The sequence below is a fragment of the Ovis aries genome, chromosome 3 (assembly GCF_016772045.2).
Source record: "Ovis aries strain OAR_USU_Benz2616 breed Rambouillet chromosome 3, ARS-UI_Ramb_v3.0, whole genome shotgun sequence".
NCBI lineage: Eukaryota > Metazoa > Chordata > Mammalia > Artiodactyla > Bovidae > Ovis > Ovis aries.
Window position 1 is genome coordinate 58,374,351 of NC_056056.1, and position 16,964 is coordinate 58,391,314.

The following is a 16,964-nucleotide window of genomic DNA, read 5'->3' on the forward strand; positions in this document are numbered from 1 at the left end:
AATTGGCAAAGGAGTACGTCAAAGCTGTATATTGTCATCCCTGCTTAGTTAACTTACATGCAGGGTACATCATGAGAAACACTGGACTGGATGAAGCACAAGCTGGAATCAAGGTTGCTGGGAGAAAAATCAATAACCTCAGATATGCAGGTGACACCACCCTTATGGTAGAAAGCAAAGAGGAACTAAAGAACCTCTTGATGAAATGGGAGGGGAAAAAAAGAGGAGAAAAAGAAAAAGACCTCTTGGTGAAAGAGGAGAGTGAAAAAGCTGGCTTAATCTCAACATTCAAAAAACTAAGATCATGGCATCTGGTCCCATCACTTCATGGCAAATAGATGAAACAATGGAAAGAGTGACACACTTTATTTTCTTGGGCTCCAAAATCACTGTAGATGGTGACTGCAGCCTTGAAATTATGACACTTGCTCCTTGGAAGAAAAGCTATGTCCAACCTAGACATCATCTTAAAAAGCAGAGATAATACTTTGCTGACAAAAGGTTCATAGAATCAAAGCTATGGTTTTTCCAGTAGTCATGTATGGATGTGAGAATTGGACCATAAAGAAGGCTAAGAGCTGCAGAATTGATGGTTTTGAACTGTTCAGATGGAGAAGACTCTTGAGAGTCCCTTGGACTACAAAGAGATCAAACTAGTCAATCTTAAATCAGTCCTGAATATTCATTGGAAGGCCGATGCTGAATCTCCAATACTTCAGCCACCTGATGTGAAAAGCCGACTCTTTAGAAAAGACTCTGATGCTGGGAAAGATCAAAGGCAGGAGGAGAAGGGGACGACAGAGGATGAGATGGTGGATGGGATCACCAACTCGATAGATATGAGTTTGAGCAAGCTGTGGGAGTTGGTGATGGACAGGGAAGCTGGCATGCTGCAGTCCATGGGGTCGCAAAGAGTTGGACATGACTGAGCAACTGAACTGAACCAAATGTGTCAAGTTATAAAGATTTTGCAGAGACAGATACATTTTATTTGCATTGTTAAGGCATAAAGTGCTAATTTGCCATTGATTTTTATCTATTTCCGAGTTATAAATAGTAACAATTCAGTAATTTCTGGTTATCTTTCAGACCGCTTGAAAAATGAAAAAGAGCCAATGGTGTTGAAACTTAAGGACTGGCCACCAGGAGAAGATTTTAGAGATATGATGCCCTCCAGGTACGATTATGGGGAAAGGGAGAGATGGTCCTTTTCTTGAGAGATGATGATGCTGGTGAGATGAAGTTACTGACTTTTAAATCTGGCTCACTAATGAAAACCCTCTGTGTTTCCACACTGTGGTGCTCCGCCAGAGAAAAGGCTGACTCAGGCATGCATGCATTCATTTGTAGGCAGGAGTGAGATCAGGCATGTTAGAGTTGGGTAGAAGAGAGTGACATTGCTTTAGACAAGACAGTGGAATTGCTCAATCCATTTTCCTGATTTGCGCTTGAACCTTGAGTCCTCAGTGCAGTTCAGTCGCTCAGTCGTGTCCGACTCTTCGCGACCCCATGAATCGTAGCATGCCAGGCCTCCCTGTCCGTCACCATCTCCCAGAGTTCACTCAAACTCACATCCATTGAGTCGGTGATGCCATCCAGGCATCTCGTTCTCTGTCCCCTTTTCTTCCTGACCCCAATCCGTCCCAGCATCAGTCTTTTCCAATGAGTCAACTCTTCGCATGAGGTGGCCAAAGTACTGGAGTTTCAGAACTAAGGAATTATATATCCCTTAGTGTTACTTCATATCAGGAAGTTTCTGCTCAGATCTTTTGTCTGCAGTGTTCTAGATTATTTTTTTTCTAGATTATTTTGATATATATGTGTGCTGTAGGAGAGAAAGAATACTTTGTTCATAAGCACTGCAATTCTAACCTTAAATGTTTTTTTCATTTATATTGAAGTATAGTTGAATTACAATGTTATGTTATTCTACTGTACAGAAAAGTGATTCAGTTATATGTATGTATATATATACACCCATTCTTCTTCATATTCTTTTTCATTGTGGTTTATCATAGGATATTAAATATAGTTCCCTGTGCTATACAGAAGGACCTTGTTATTTATCTGTTCTATGTTTACCAGTTTGTGTCTGCTAATCCCAAACTCCCAATTCAACTCTCTCCTGCCCACCTCTGCCTTGGCAACCACCAGTCTCTCTGTGTCTCTGATTCTGCTTCACAGACAGGTTCATTCATGTCATATATAGACTCTACATATAGATGGTTAGAAATGCAAGCTTATTTTGCAAATCCACTGTCGTCTTGTTCTAGGTTTGATGATCTGATGGCCAACATTCCACTGCCTGAGTACACAAGGAGAGACGGCAAACTAAACTTGGCCTCACGGCTGCCAAACTACTTTGTTAGGCCAGATCTGGGACCCAAGATGTATAATGCTTATGGTAAGAAAGAAATGGCTAACTTGAAAAGATTACAGAAGTAAAACACATTAAAAAATTTGTAACATTGGTTTTGGGGGAGGGAGAGAAGATGTCTGTAATCCTACCCCTTCGCATAGCAGTGGTCTTCATTATTGCATATTTCCTTTCATTCTTGGCCACGTGTATGTATATTTCCCTTTCTTAATTGCAGTTGTAGGGCATATGCCATTTTATAATAAAAATTTTCTCTTACACTTAATATTATACAAGAAGAGTTTTACATGTTGCTCAGTGGTTTTTAGTATGATCATTTTTGATGGTTGCATGGTACCTTATTTAATGGTCGGTTTATTCATTGTTTTAATGTTGCTGGACGTTTAGGTCAATCTGTTAGAATCTCAGCTGTTTTAACATCAGCTGCACTTAAATGCAGTGTTCCATGCTGGTGGGTAGTATTCAGTTATTTAAGTTAGTATTAAACATACTCTTTGAATTTGTACTTCATTGTTTTTCCTTCTTCACGTAATCCCAACTGCAGTGTCTCAGACTCGAGGGTGGCAGACCCTCTTTGACATCTTTGACATGTTCTCCAGACACCATTGGGGTAGCGGGAGTGAGGGTTTGGACCTCAGCCCCCAATTCTTTTCTTACAGTGGAGTCAGCCCAGGAACCACCTGGAGTGAGGTCAGGGAACATTTCCAGAGAGGCCTTTATTTTGGGGAGTTCCCACAGTCCAGGTGCCCAAGATAGTTCTGCCGGGATGGGCTGAGAGGTGGTCTGGGGGAGAGGACACAGCTGGCAGTAGTCCCCTTGCCCATGCCCATTTCCCCCTTGCTCTTCAGGTCTCAGTTTAGAGAGCCTTGCCTGTGTTGTGGGGCAGCAGCCTGTTCTGCAGCTGTGCTACCTTCCCCTGAGCCCTTCAGAGCAGCTAGATGGCTGGGATTGCAGGGTGTGTTCTGTTCACAGTGAGGATTTAGAACAAATTTACATGAATGGAAGCATTTTTCTACTAAAGCAAATGGTGTAATGTTATATCACGATTATCCAGGTCTAATAGAAATTAGAAAGCTGTATAAGGTAGAAGTGGTTACCTGAGATGTTTTTAATATAAACAGTCTATTTATTTGGTTTAAATAGCTTGATAGAGGTCTTTCCCTTCTAGATCCAGTTGATAGATGGCAGTGTCACTCTATAATAGCTTTCTGTATCAAAATTCTTCCCATTCAGAGTAACCAGTGAGGGGTGGAAATAATGAAAACGTGTTCATTTTCAAACATCTTCCACTTCATGATAAACCTCACTAATGAGCAGTCATTTTTCAAAAGTTGGGTGACTCCTCCATGAGACAAAGTAGAGTGAAAGGCTCTTTGGAAAGATCACAAGTCAGCCTCTTTCCAGCTTCACCACCACCAGCAGTTTTACAAATAGGGACCAGGACTTGAGGATGATAGAGGGGATATTGACCTGACTAGGAGACCCAAAGGGCGTCTAGTTACATGTCTGGGACTAGGTCTTAAGTCTCCTGATTTCCAGGCTTGAACCAGTCTCCAGCCCCAGTGGTCTGTCACCTAGCAGCCCCTACTGGGTCTGCTTATGTTCTTTGCGTGAAAGTCCATGGCGTGTTTTGTTTCAGGATTTTCTGTTTTATGGGAATCCTTTTCCTGGGACCATTGTTTTTGGATCCACTAGCCAAACCAGCAAGCAGCTCTTGATGTCTTTCTGAGACATGTTCACCTTTCCTCACTCCTCCCAGCTCCATCTGCTTCCTTCTGCTCCCAGTGTTAGCCCACATGCTTATCATTTCCTTACATTTATAATTTTACCATATATTTGTATTACTGCAAAATGTTCTTCTAGTGTTTAACATACTTTTGAACTTTATATGAATGGAATCAGACTTAGGGATATTCCTCCATGTTGTCATTAATAACTTCATTTAATTCAGTTGCCATCTATCACACTGCTTTTTTTCTTCTCAAATTATACTTGTTTGCTTTTTACTATAAAAAATTAAATGCACTGAAAACCTGAATCTAGGACAGTGACTTCCCATGTCCTCGTCTCCCAGTTACAACAGCTGTCAGACTATTTTTCCATAGTTGTTTCCTATTTCCCCTCTTCATACTTTTTCCTTTACTCTTTTAAAGAAAATCTCATATATCCTATGATTTTGCCCAATATCTAATGCTTTACTCACTCCTAGGGCTGGCGTTTCAGCACACTGGAAAGAAGGGAAACTGCAGCTGAGCCCTAGAGCCATGATCCCAGGTTGAAATGATAAGGTGTTGGCTCCTGTGTGTATGGCTGCTCCTAAACCACAGGCTCCTGCGAGCCAGAGAGAAATTCCTTGGCCTCCAAACAAGACAGGGCTTAAGTTGCAGGGCCTGGCGGGTTAGAAAACAGCCTTGGCTTGCCCATCCCGAGCCATGCTTGGCTCTGTGCCCAGTCAAGAAGCAGTGTCCTCATGTCAGGATGGGGATCCAAGGTAACCGCAAGGCTTGATGAGCCTCAAGGTGAATGCTGAGCAAATAGGCTTTCTCCTGGGGGAGGAGACTAGAGTCTCAGGTTATGAGCACCAGCATGGACTTCATGCTCTGGCTCGTATGTGTGTGCTAAGTCGCTTCAGTCATGTCCGACTCTGTGTGATGCCATGGTCTATAGCCTGCCAGGCTTCTCTGTCCATGGCACTCTCCAGGCAAGAATACTGGAGTGGGTTGCCATGTTCTCTTCTAGGGGATCTATCTGACCCAGGGATCGAACCTGTGACTATGTCTGCAGCATCAGCAGGCGGGTTCTTTACCAATAGTGCCACCTAAGAAGCCCCTGCCTGGCTCAACCTCTTCCATAGTTGAGGGATCCAAGTGTGACTGAGTACATAGTCATTTGAGGTCCTAGCTTTCTGTGTGTGTTTGGGGCGGGGGTAGGGAGGTGTTCTGTTAGAATCCCCGTCTTATGTCTTACCCCAGGGTCCTCAGCTGTGACAACCAAAGCTTGAAAGCTTGAGCTCGCCTGGTTGAGCACACATCCTTTTGGCAAATCCCAGCCTCAGTGGTCCACTTTACCTTCCTGAGTCCTGCTTTCTAGGGTTGACTTTCTTTTCTTGCCAGCATATGGGCTCATTTTTAAAAAGCCCTTTTGTCTTTTTTTTTTTTTTCATCCATATTTTATTTAAATTTCATCCAGATTTTCAGATATTTTGCTTAGCACCAGAAACTAGTATTAGGACTTGTTTTTTTATTCTTACAAAAGTAAATGTTTAATATTTATTCAAAGTTGAAAGAATAAAATAACTTAATATTGAATATTCTGTTACTCTTCCATGCTTAGAAAGGTAGATTTTAAATTTTGTGGCCAAGTGTTCCAGGGAGTGGGAAAGACTGTGGCAGCCTGTGCTATTACAGTAAATTTCAGGCTTTTCTGCCTGCAGGATTAATTACTCCAGAAGATCGGAAATATGGAACAACAAATCTTCACCTAGATGTATCTGATGCAGCTAATGTCATGGTCTATGTGGGAATTCCCAAAGGACAGTGTGACCAAGAAGAAGGTAGGATCCTAAGCATAAAAAGAGTGGGGCTTACTCTCTGAGCTGGAACATGTGTGATCTGATATCTGCCTTCTCTTGCTCCAGAAGTCCTTAAAACTATCCAAGATGGAGATTCTGATGAACTCACAATAAAGCGATTTATTGAAGGAAAAGAGAAGCCAGGAGCTCTCTGGCACATATATGCTGCTAAGGACACAGAGAAGATACGAGAATTTCTTAAAAAGGTGTGCTCCTTCCCCTGTGGCATGTGAAGAGAGAAACGTGCAGAATGGCAGTATTATTAATGACTACATGTTGAGACCTGACTGGGTCACTGACGAATAATCACAACCTCAAATGTTAAACCTGTGCATCTCAGATTGGGTAGGCCAAAGCTGGTTTCTAAGGATCATCGGTTTCTAGATGATTAGGCTCACATCTTTGAAAGGGGGGGAACTTGTTTCTCATGTCTGTGTTTTATGTTCCAGTGAATTTGGAGGGTTTTGTGCTCTGCCTTCACCTTCATGGTAGTTCCTCTGATCATCACATAGTATCTATTTTTACAGACAGCCCTAAAAACCTAAGCACTTTAGAAATCCATGTATCATTTCTTCGCCCTTGATAGCTGTGTTCCGAGTGAGTTACTCAGGTCTCTGTTGGTGTGGTCCACCCTCATGTGGTAGTAGGTCAGGGAGACCTCACACCCTGCTGGTGGCCATCAACGTAAGAAGGGTCACGGGAGAGGTATACAGGGACTTTGAAGATCCCAGGATTCCAGTAGTTTGGTTATTCGGCAAGGGTTCTGTGTGGAATCCTTAGTTCTAGACACAGATGGGCATGTTCAATTTTTAACCTGTTTGCCACTGAGGCTGCTAGTTTTAGCACAGATACTTATGGCTGGTACTCTTCATTTGTTCATGAGGAGTGGCTATGCATGGTCTTAGCCTTGTGCCAAGTTAGATCCTTTACCAGTGTTTGCCTCAATCAAGATGTCTTTTGCTAAGGATAACTTGGGTCTTCCAGAGGACCTGCTGGTCACCGTGTTGTACCTTTGATAGTGTCACCCTGAGTTTGTGCTGCCCAATACTGGTCCAGAATAAACAAGTTTCATCTGTAGCCATCTTTGGGACTGTTTCATAACTCAAATTGTTAGTGAATTAGAGGTTTTTAACAACTGCAGAGCAATAAATCTATTTTTGAGGAGCTTAAGTCTATTTACATTCAAAAGTCTAGGCCAAAACATTGTCCAAACACAGTATTTACAAAAATAATGCAGACTGCCAGTCGTGGTTTATAGGAAATGACAAAGGAACCCACATTTTCTTTCAGTCTCCTCTTGATTCATTCAGTTATTGTCTTTGAGTACTATTTTCTCTTTCTGCCATCCAGGGCTTATGTTGAAGAAGGCCTGATGTTTACTGACCGTCCACATTGTTCAGGGGGCCAAGCACGTAACTCCTGGAGCCCTAGCACGTAACTCAGTTTCATAACCTTTGGAATGTATTCTAGGTGTCAGAAGAGCAAGGTCAAGAAAACCCCGCTGACCACGATCCCATTCATGATCAGAGCTGGTATTTAGACCGATCACTGAGGAAGCGTTTGCATCAAGAGTATGGGGTTCAAGGCTGGGCTATTGTGCAGTTTCTTGGAGATGTGGTATTTATCCCAGCAGGAGCGCCACATCAGGCAAGAACCATTATTGTATTTTTTATTCTCCATACACTACTGATGTGGCTTGTGTTACTGATGTGGCTTCTTGTTTTCCAGGTTCATAACTTATATAGCTGTATCAAGGTGGCTGAAGATTTTGTTTCCCCAGAACATGTTAAGCACTGCTTCTGGCTTACTCAGGAATTCCGCTATTTGTCACAGACTCATACAAACCACGAAGATAAATTACAGGTAAAAGTAGCTGTGATCCCGGGCATTCTCTGACTCTGGCTTCATGGCCCTTTATCAGTGAATGTCTATCCATACCAAGCTGTAGAACAAGGAGCATATGATTGAAGCCCTCCTCAGGGCCAAGTTCAAATTCCCTGGCCACCAGAAGATCCATCCACATCTCCAAGAAATGGGGATTTACTAAATTTAATGGTGGATGAATTTGAAAACATGGTTGCAGAAAAGCAGCTCATCCCAGATGACTGTGGAGTCGAATACATCCTTAATCTTGGGCCCTTGGACAAATGGCAGGCTCTGCACTCAGGAGACCCTTGGTGCTGTCCCCTGCTTATTCATGCCCACCAATAAATCCTTATTTCCTGTCAACAAAAAAAATCGTCCATGAACTTGGCCATATCACACTAGGTAACAGTGAGTTGATGAACTGGCTGGTTCTGCTATCTACTTAGGCAAAGGAGGAATAAACCAGAAGGGAATCTCACTTTGGTTTAGAGGCTTGCAGTAGTGAATTATCTAAAACATGTGATTTCGTTTAGAAAACTAGGGACATATATAAACCCTGAAAAAGAGAGCTGTACCCTGGGACTTGCTTCTCTCTGCACTCAATGAGGGCAGGGCCACACAGGATCAAAACGTATGGAAGGGGGAGAATGAGCTTTTCATTTCTTCAAAGGAGGCATAGGTTTAAAATGTGTATAAAAGCCTCAAGGATCCCAGGGGCCTTTCAAGTATTAACATTTCATATTGAATTTTGAGTCCTAAGTTCCAAGAGCATGGTAATGAAATTGGTAGGGGGAAAGTTTATGCTCAGTGGACAGATTTTAGATTTAATGCTAAACTGACCATATTTTCTCTCATTTTGATCAGGTGAAGAATGTTATCTACCATGCAGTAAAAGATGCGGTTGCTATGCTGAAAGCCAGTGAATCCAGCTTTGGCAAACCCTGAGGGTCCCAGAGGCGCCTTACCCCTGCACATTGGAAGTGAATTACTGGCAGCTGTTCAAACTCTTCAGGCAGGATTCCTGTGGACTTTGAGACTCATGTTACCTCATCTTCTTTTTTAAACTGTACCCACCTGGTAAGGGGGTACTCTGTCTAATGTATATTTCTAGTGTTTACAGACACTAAATGTGTATATGTAGTAACTATTTACAGAACATGCATCCTTTAAAACTGTGACTTCTCACCTAGTGCAGAGCTTCTACCCAACTGTAAAAACAGAACCCCTTCTCAGTTTTGGAACAACATCTGCAGTTAATCCCCAGCTGCGTGGTTGGACAGGTTAATCAAATGGATTATAACTCTAAGGAACCACCACGCAGTTGATTTGGGTTGTTTTGTTGTGTCTGAGTACCCTCGCCCCCAGCCCTTAAGGTTCAGAAGAACAGTGGAAGAAGCGACGACCAACAGTGCAGTTCTCATACTGTATTGCATTAGGACTGGCATTATATAGCAGAAGTCAACTACTGTACAATTCTTGGGGTTAACCATCTTTAGTTAAATGGAGTTTTAATTTAAATTGAAGCTTTGCTAATTTTAAGTGTTAAGCATTTTGCATTAAAGTATTCATATAATGTTTTGACTCAGTTTATTGGCATTATTCTCTGGTTGCAGAGTCAACACACATTTCATCAGTGTTAACCGGTGTGAGAGTTTACGCCAGGAAGTCGTCTTAAAAGCACAGAAATTTGATGCTGTAGTGATTTCTGAGTGGGTATTACAGTGCTCACATGGAAACAAGTTCCTCCCCAGCCAAGTGGAAACTCCTGTCACATTTTTGTAAAGAAACACCGCTGATTAACTACCTTTAGAAATGAGAATTAACCGAAAAACCAAATGGTGACTAGCTAAATGATTCTAAAAAGTTAATAGGTCAAAAAACTTTGTCTCTCTTCTGACCCTTTATAATTCAGGAGTTTACAAAAGAAAATGAAATTATTAGAAGTTTTAAAACTGTAGTATTGAAAATAATCATCTCTATGAAGAAAGGAAATTCATAGAGAAGCCAGTTTTCTATACCTTGTTGATTCTCGTAGACAGCTCTAGCTGTACTAAAATGAATTAAATTGAAATTAAGTAACATAGACAAGGCCTGGAGCCTGGGTTTTTACCTATGAGCTCAGAGTGGTAAATCAAAGATGTATACCTAATGCTAACCCACCTGAAGCCAAAATCTTTAATGGATGAACTTTCAAAAACATAAAGTTTTCTGAAAAGAATAAATGGAAATATCTATTAGTGGGAAACATCTTCCTTGGGAATGTCTTACCAGAAGCTCCTTTATACAGTTTTGTTGATTAGAAATCTCCAAAAGCAAAAAGAAGATGAAAAGTTGAATTCTCTATTGAAGAAATCAGATGCGTGTGCCCACAAATAAAAAAATTGAGAGCTCCCATGAGCAAGAGTCAATGCAAACCCACAAACTGCTATATTAAACCTGCAATGTTTGTAGATTCTGGAATGATCCAGTACTTTATATTCTGAAACATTTAGTATGCGTGAAGAAATGGGTTTATGGGGATATGATAAAAGAATGAGATTGCCGTAAGTGACCAAATTGGGAAAGAAGCTGAATAGAATTTACAGAAATGAGACATTAAAATTAGAAATTCAGCACATGAGTTAAGGGGCAGAAAAAAGATCTTTTACAAACCAAAAGATTGGTAAAAAGATACAATTCAGCATTGAGTAACAGGGAACTATAGAGAAATGTTTACTTATAAGCTGGACACAGAAAAGTACAAGTTTGACAATAAGAGAATCAAGAGATTGGTTGCTGGGAGCCAGTGAGGAATCCCGGCCGTGCGTGACAAGGTTATGAGGAAGGAAGCTGACATACGCAAGGCGTGCTCAGACTTCAGGGGCCCCTCTGGAAATTCCTAAGCATGTACCCCAACAAAAATCTGCTGGGTTTTGTGCTCTGCTTTTCCACTTTTCTGACATTCTCTGGAAAAAGTCAATTCAGGGCTTTAGTCTTCTGCATTTGAAAGAGTGTTTCAATCCAAAAACCCCTCTGATGGCTTTCTAGCCTGCCTGCAGGACTCGTACAGCTGCGCGTGTGATTGTTTGAGGCCTCCTGACTGCAGGAGGCACAGGAAGCTTAAAACATCCTAGGAATGTAGGGGCTTCCGAGGAGTCAAAATCTTTAGAATAGGACTGATTAAAAGTTTCATTTGTTGAGTCAATGCTTGCTGCCAAATTTTCATATCCTTTGTTTTTAGATATAGTTGGTATATAGAAAAACAAGTAGTAGACCTGGTATTAGCAACATTAGATCTTTGAGTTAAGTACCTTCTTTGTTATAACCCACTGCACCTTTGTTCTATAGAGATGTAACTTTAATGCTTTAAGGAGATGCAGATTAAAGAAAAACACTTCAGGGGAAACGAAATTAACGTTCATTAAAGAAGAGGCAAAAAGTGTTAACAAGCCTCTTGGCCAGAAGATAATGTAAATCACCTGAGACCTTTTGTATACAAAAAGATATACAGAAAGAGTCTGGGCTGTGAACGCTACATAATTTTGTATTACCCATTGATCTCTATGTATAATCAAAAGTATAAAAGGCCTTGAAGGACAATAGAAGGAGAGCCAGTCGCTGGACTGGTTTCCCCGTGTCTCTCTCTCTCTCTCTCCTTTTCCCTCCCTCTGCTTTTTACTTTAATTTCAGGCTGAATTTCCATCTGGGGCGCGGAGGCTTGCCAGGTCTACTTACTTGCCCTGGTTAAATAAGTTTTTCTCACGCCAACGCTGTCCACCCTTCGAATTCCCTGGATCCACCGGGGCTGGACCCCGGCAGTTGGTGAGGGATGGGTTAAGTCTAGACACCTAAAAGTTATTTTCCTTGTTCATTACTGACATTTTCAGATAAAAGCCAGAATTTCTCAGGAAAGAAAACCCACATCATGATGCAAGAAAAAATGGTGCACAAGGGAAATTGTAAATTCCTGGATAACCTTAAGCAATTTTAACTATTTTCATAAATCTGGATAAAGTTCCTCTTAACGTATGATCCAGCAACTCCACGCCTATGTTTAAACTCAAAAGAATCAAAAGCAAGGATTCAAGCAGATACTTGTACAGTCACGTTCACAGCAGCATTATTCACAAGAGGCAAAAGTGGAAACAACCCAACAGATGAACAGATAAAGTGGCCATTTATATACAGTGGAATATTTTTCAGTCTTGAAAGAAATTCTGACACCTGCTACAACATGGACGAGTCTTGAAAATATGCTAAGTGAAATACGGCAGACACAGAACGAGATACTATATGATTCCACTTATATGAGGAACAGTAATATTCCTAGAATAGAGCAGGAAGTAGAGTGATGGGTACTGGGGCTGAGAGGAAGGGGAAGTGGAAGTTACTGTTTAATGGACACAGTTTCTGTTTGGGATGATGAAAAAATTCTGGGGATGAATGGTGGTGATGGTTGTACAACATTGTGAATGTCCTTACTACCACTGAATTGTACACTTAAAAATGATTAAATCATCAATTTTGTGTTATGTATCTTTACACCAAAATAAAAATTAACTCCAAGTAGGAAAAACCTTTGGAGTTGAATGAGAAAATGACATTCTTATTTTCAGTTGATGAAAAAGAAGGAACAAGTAGGCCTTTTCTAAGTATAGGTTTCCCCCACTATTTGAAAGGGAGGCTTCCTGTGAAACATTTCACAAGCGTAGGAGCAGGTACCTTAGGGACACATCTTGCTAACGGACACACAAAATAAGTCAACATCAAGCATAGGTGCTCAGGCACAGCTCATAGCTGTGGTGCCCTGATGCTGAGTGTAGTCTTCTGTAAAGGAGCATGGCAGTGCCACTTTCACGGCTTGGCGTGTATGCTGCCTCTGTTACAGCTTGTTGCAAAACAAACGCTGAATGCTATTTTCACATTTTGCCTTTTTAATTTTTTTTTAAGCAAAAAATCCTCTCCAGATTTCTTTCCATTAGCAAAAACAGGTACTAATGTAGGTATTTCATAAATGTGAAGTAGTGTAAAGCAAACTTTCAAAAAGTAGGGGATAGAGACTTGCTGGTGGTCCAGTGGTTAAGACTCTGCACTCCCAAGGCAGGGGACCTGGGTTTGATCCCTGGTTGGGTACCTGAATCCCCCAGGCCACAATAAGAGTTTGCAGGCCGCAACTGAAGATCCTGCATGTTGCAACTAAGACCTGGCACAGCCAACTAAATATTAAAAAATAATATGTTCTATGATGACTATGGAATAACTACAAAATCCTCAAATGTTGAAAAATTAAGCAACATACTTCCAAGTAAATCAATGACCAAGAAGAAATCAGAAAGTAGATAGTTGAAACAATAATAAAAACACAACCTTCAAAGATGAATTCAGTTTACAACAGTGCTTAGATGGGAATTTACAGATTTAAATGTATAGTCATATTTCTAAAATGTGTAGTAGAAGCAGTTCATCAGTGAAAACATGCAGTTCAAAGAACAGATCTAAAACTTCAGATCATGATTTATATTTTTTGTATGTTTTATGTTAGCTCTGGCCTTGTAATAAATATGACACAATATATATTCAGGTACATTCCCTCTACATTCATTTTGAGACCTTTAATTAGAAATGGATGACAGCTTCCTGTCAGCCATATGATCTCAAGGGTAAACAACCAATACTCTTCAGTGTACTGTGTTGCTGGCATTTTAAAAAATGTACTGTGGTTTGTGTTTTTGCATCCTGTGATGTCTACAAAATGCCCATCTGCATCTGCTGCTTCTAGTGGGAAAAAGAAGAGGAAGGCAATTACTCTTGAGATAAAACTCAGGACAATTGCCCAGCACAAAGGCAGCAAGCAAGTCAGTAATGGTCACTGCACATGAGTTAGGAATTTCCATTGATGATCTCAACCATTTTAAAGGTTAAGAAGTGAATCAGTGATGCAGTGAACAGCATCAATTAAACACACTGTCATCACAAAAGAGCTGGTCTAATGATACTGAAAAATTGTCACGTGCTATACCACTTAGCCAACTGAAGGTAGGAAGGCTTTTCAATTCACTCTTTATACCTAAGTGTTTATAGCAACTTGTAGGTTTCAGAGCTTCAAAGGGCGTCATGATTTTCATAGTGTGAAATTCACCAATGAGGCAGCAAGTCCTGATGCTAAAAGGTGCTGATGATTTGAAGAAAGAGCTATATAGGACAATTGTGGGTGAGAAATATTCACCAGAGAGACTTCCCTGGTGGTCCAGTTGTTCAGAATCCACATTGCAATGCCAGGGACGCAGGTTCAATCTCTGGTTGGGGAACTTAATCCCACATTCTACGGAGCAACTAAGTCCACAGGCCACAACTACTGAGTCCAGACACCACAACTAGAGAGTCCTTGTGCTGCAACAAAAGATTCTGTATGATGCAGTGAACATCCCGTGTGCTGCAACTGAGACCCAGTGCAGCCAAATAAGTAAATGTTTTTTAAAAAATTGCCAGAAGAAAAAGTTAATATTGATGAAACAAGCTTATTCTAGAACTGTATGTCAGGACATACATACATTCAAAAGTTCAATACAATGCCAGTATTCAAGGCATTCAGAGACCTTTTAACACTGTTTTTGGGTGGAAATGTTGCAGGGTTCAAATTAAAAGTCTTTCCTAATGTACCACTTAAGAAACCCTAGGGCATTCAGAAATCTGAGTAAGAATACACTTCCCATTATCACCATAATAAGAAAACTTGCAGTACCATAGGCACTGAGGCTGAAGAGCCTTCCAATGAAGAGCTGATTGAACTGGAGAAAGAAAGGAGTTGAGGTGAGGAAGAAGCAGTTCTGAGACACCAAAAAAGTTCACAGCAAAGAAACTTAGAGGTGTTTGCTACTATCACCAGTGGTGTACAGATGTTAGAAATGGTTGTTAATTATAAGAGATTGGCAAGACCTGGCAGGTAGGTACATGAAGCTCTTGCTTGCCATAAAGAAAAACTGCAAAGCTAGTTATCTTCCTGAAGAACACGGTATCTGCTAAACCAAGGGTCTATACCCCAGTTCCTTCTTCCAGCTATTCTCAAGCCTCATCAGAAGAGAAAGATTGATGACCCTGTAGCTATAGCATCATCATCCAGCAATTAATTTTAGTTTAGTGCTTCGAACATTCTTCAGACCCAGTGTGCTTTCAGCTGTGAGCACTAATGGTGTTACCCATACAGCCACTCTGTTTTTCACTTTCGGTACAGTATTCAATAAGTTACATAAGATATTCAATTGTTGTTCAGTTGCTCAGTTGTGTCCTACTCCTTGCAAACCCATGGATTGCAGCATGCCAGGCTTCCCTGTCCTTCACTTTCTCACAGAGTTTGCTCAAACTCATGTCCATTGAGTCAGTGATGCCATCCAACTATCTCATCCTCTGTCGTCCCTTCTCTTACTGCCCTCAATTTTTCCTAGCATCAGGGTCTTTTTCCAGTGAGTTGGCTGTCACATTAAGTAAATGAACTATTGGAGCTTCAGCTTCAACATCACTCCTTCCAATGACTATTCAGGACTGATTGCCTTTAGGATTGACTGGTTTGATCTCCTTGCTGTCCAGTGGACTCTCAAGAGTCTTCTCCAGCACCACAGTTCAAAAGCATCAATTCTTCAGTGCTCAGCCTTCAATACTTTATTATAAAATAAGCTTGCTGCTGCTGCTGCTGCTAAGTTGCTTCGGTCATGTCCAACTCCGTGCGACCCCATAGACGGCAGCCCACCAGGCTCCCCCATCCCTGGGATTCTCCAGGCAAGAATACTGGAGTGAGTTGCCATTTCCTTCTCCAATGCATGAAAGTGAAAAGTCAAAGTGAAGTTAGACGATTTTGCTCAACTCTGGTTCAATGTGTTCTGAGCACATTCAAGGTAGGTAAGGCCAAACTATGATTTGCCAGATTTGTATCTAACAGTGTTTGTGTGTGTGTGTAATCTTCAGAGTTTCCTACATATAAGATCGTGTCATCTATGAGTAGGGACAATTTTACATTTTTCCTTTTCAATCTGTGTGCCTTTAAACTCTTTTTCTTGCCTAATTGCTCTGGCTAGAACTTCCAGTTCCATGTTGAATAAAAATAGCAAAAGGAAGCATCCTTGTCTTTTCTGTGACCTCTTTTTCTTTTTTGGTTGTTTCTGTATCTTGATTATTGTAAATAATGCTGCAGTGAACTTGGACGTGCATATACTGTTGCATTAGTGTTTCCCTTTGCTTCAGATAAATACCCAGAAATATAAGCACTGGATCAAGTAGTAGTTCTACTTTTTATTTTCATTTTCACTTATTGGTGAGTTTCCTAGTTTCCCTCTGTTACTGATTTCTAGTTTCATCTTTTGTTGTCAGAAAGGATATTTAGTATAATTTTAGTCTGTTAAAATTTCTTGAGACTTGTTTTGTGGCCTTACATATGGTTTTTCCTGGAGAATATTCCATTTGAGAACAATGTGTATTCTGCCCTTTTGGCTATAGTATTCTGTATATATCAAATTGGTACATAGTGTTTTCAGTTCTTCTACATAGTGTTTTCAGTTCTTCTATTTCCTTATTGATTTTATGCCTGGCTGTTCTGTTCATTATTGAAAGTTCTACTATTGCAGAATTGTCTATTGCTGTCATTTCTGGCAATCTTTGCTTCATATATCTTGGGGCTCTGTTATTAGGTGCATATGTAATTGTTATATCCTCTTGACAGACTGACCCTTTTGTCAATATTTAAGGTTCTCCTTTGTATCTTGTAATCTTTTTAAACTTAAAACCTATTTTATCTGATAAACATGAAAGTCTCTCAGTCATGGCTGACTCTTTGCAACTCCATGGACTATACAGTCCATGGAATTCTCCAGGCCAGAATACTGGAGTAGGTAGCCTTTCCTTTCTCCCGAGGATCTTCCCAACCCACGTCTCCCATATTGCAAGCAGATTCTTTACCAGCTGAGCCACAAGGGAAGCCCATCTGATAAACATAGACATCCTACTTCTTTTTCAATTGCTATTCCTATGCAATATCTTTTCCCATCTTTTTACTTTCAATATTTTGTATCTTTGTATAGTACCTAAAATGAATCAGCATATAGATGGATTATGTTATTTGTTCTTCCAATCTCTGCCTTTTAATTGGTGTTTAATCCATTTATATTACTAATAAGGAAGGAC

The 16,964-nt window shown here is 40.6% G+C and overlaps 1 protein-coding gene across 7 annotated transcripts in view; it reads left to right on the forward strand.

The window, feature by feature from the left end:
- The window catches only part of KDM3A (lysine demethylase 3A), a 56,467-nt gene extending 47,080 nt beyond the window's left edge, over window positions 1-9,387 (forward strand). For 4 of the 7 annotated variants that reach the window (XM_060412110.1, XM_060412113.1, XM_060412112.1 and 1 more), the window contains exons 20-24: window positions 1,090-1,177; window positions 2,274-2,404; window positions 5,811-5,930; window positions 6,015-6,154; window positions 7,419-9,387. In XM_060412110.1, coding sequence (XP_060268093.1) covers window positions 1,090-1,177; window positions 2,274-2,404; window positions 5,811-5,930; window positions 6,015-6,154; window positions 7,419-7,844 — 905 coding nt within the window. In that variant the 3' untranslated portion in view covers window positions 7,845-9,387. The remainder of the gene's footprint in view (window positions 1-1,089; window positions 1,178-2,273; window positions 2,405-5,810; window positions 5,931-6,014; window positions 6,155-7,418) is intronic. The other 3 variants (XM_027966749.3, XM_042246064.2, XM_042246063.2) reach the window with 1 other exon arrangement.
- The last annotated feature ends 7,577 nt before the right edge of the window (window positions 9,388-16,964 follow it).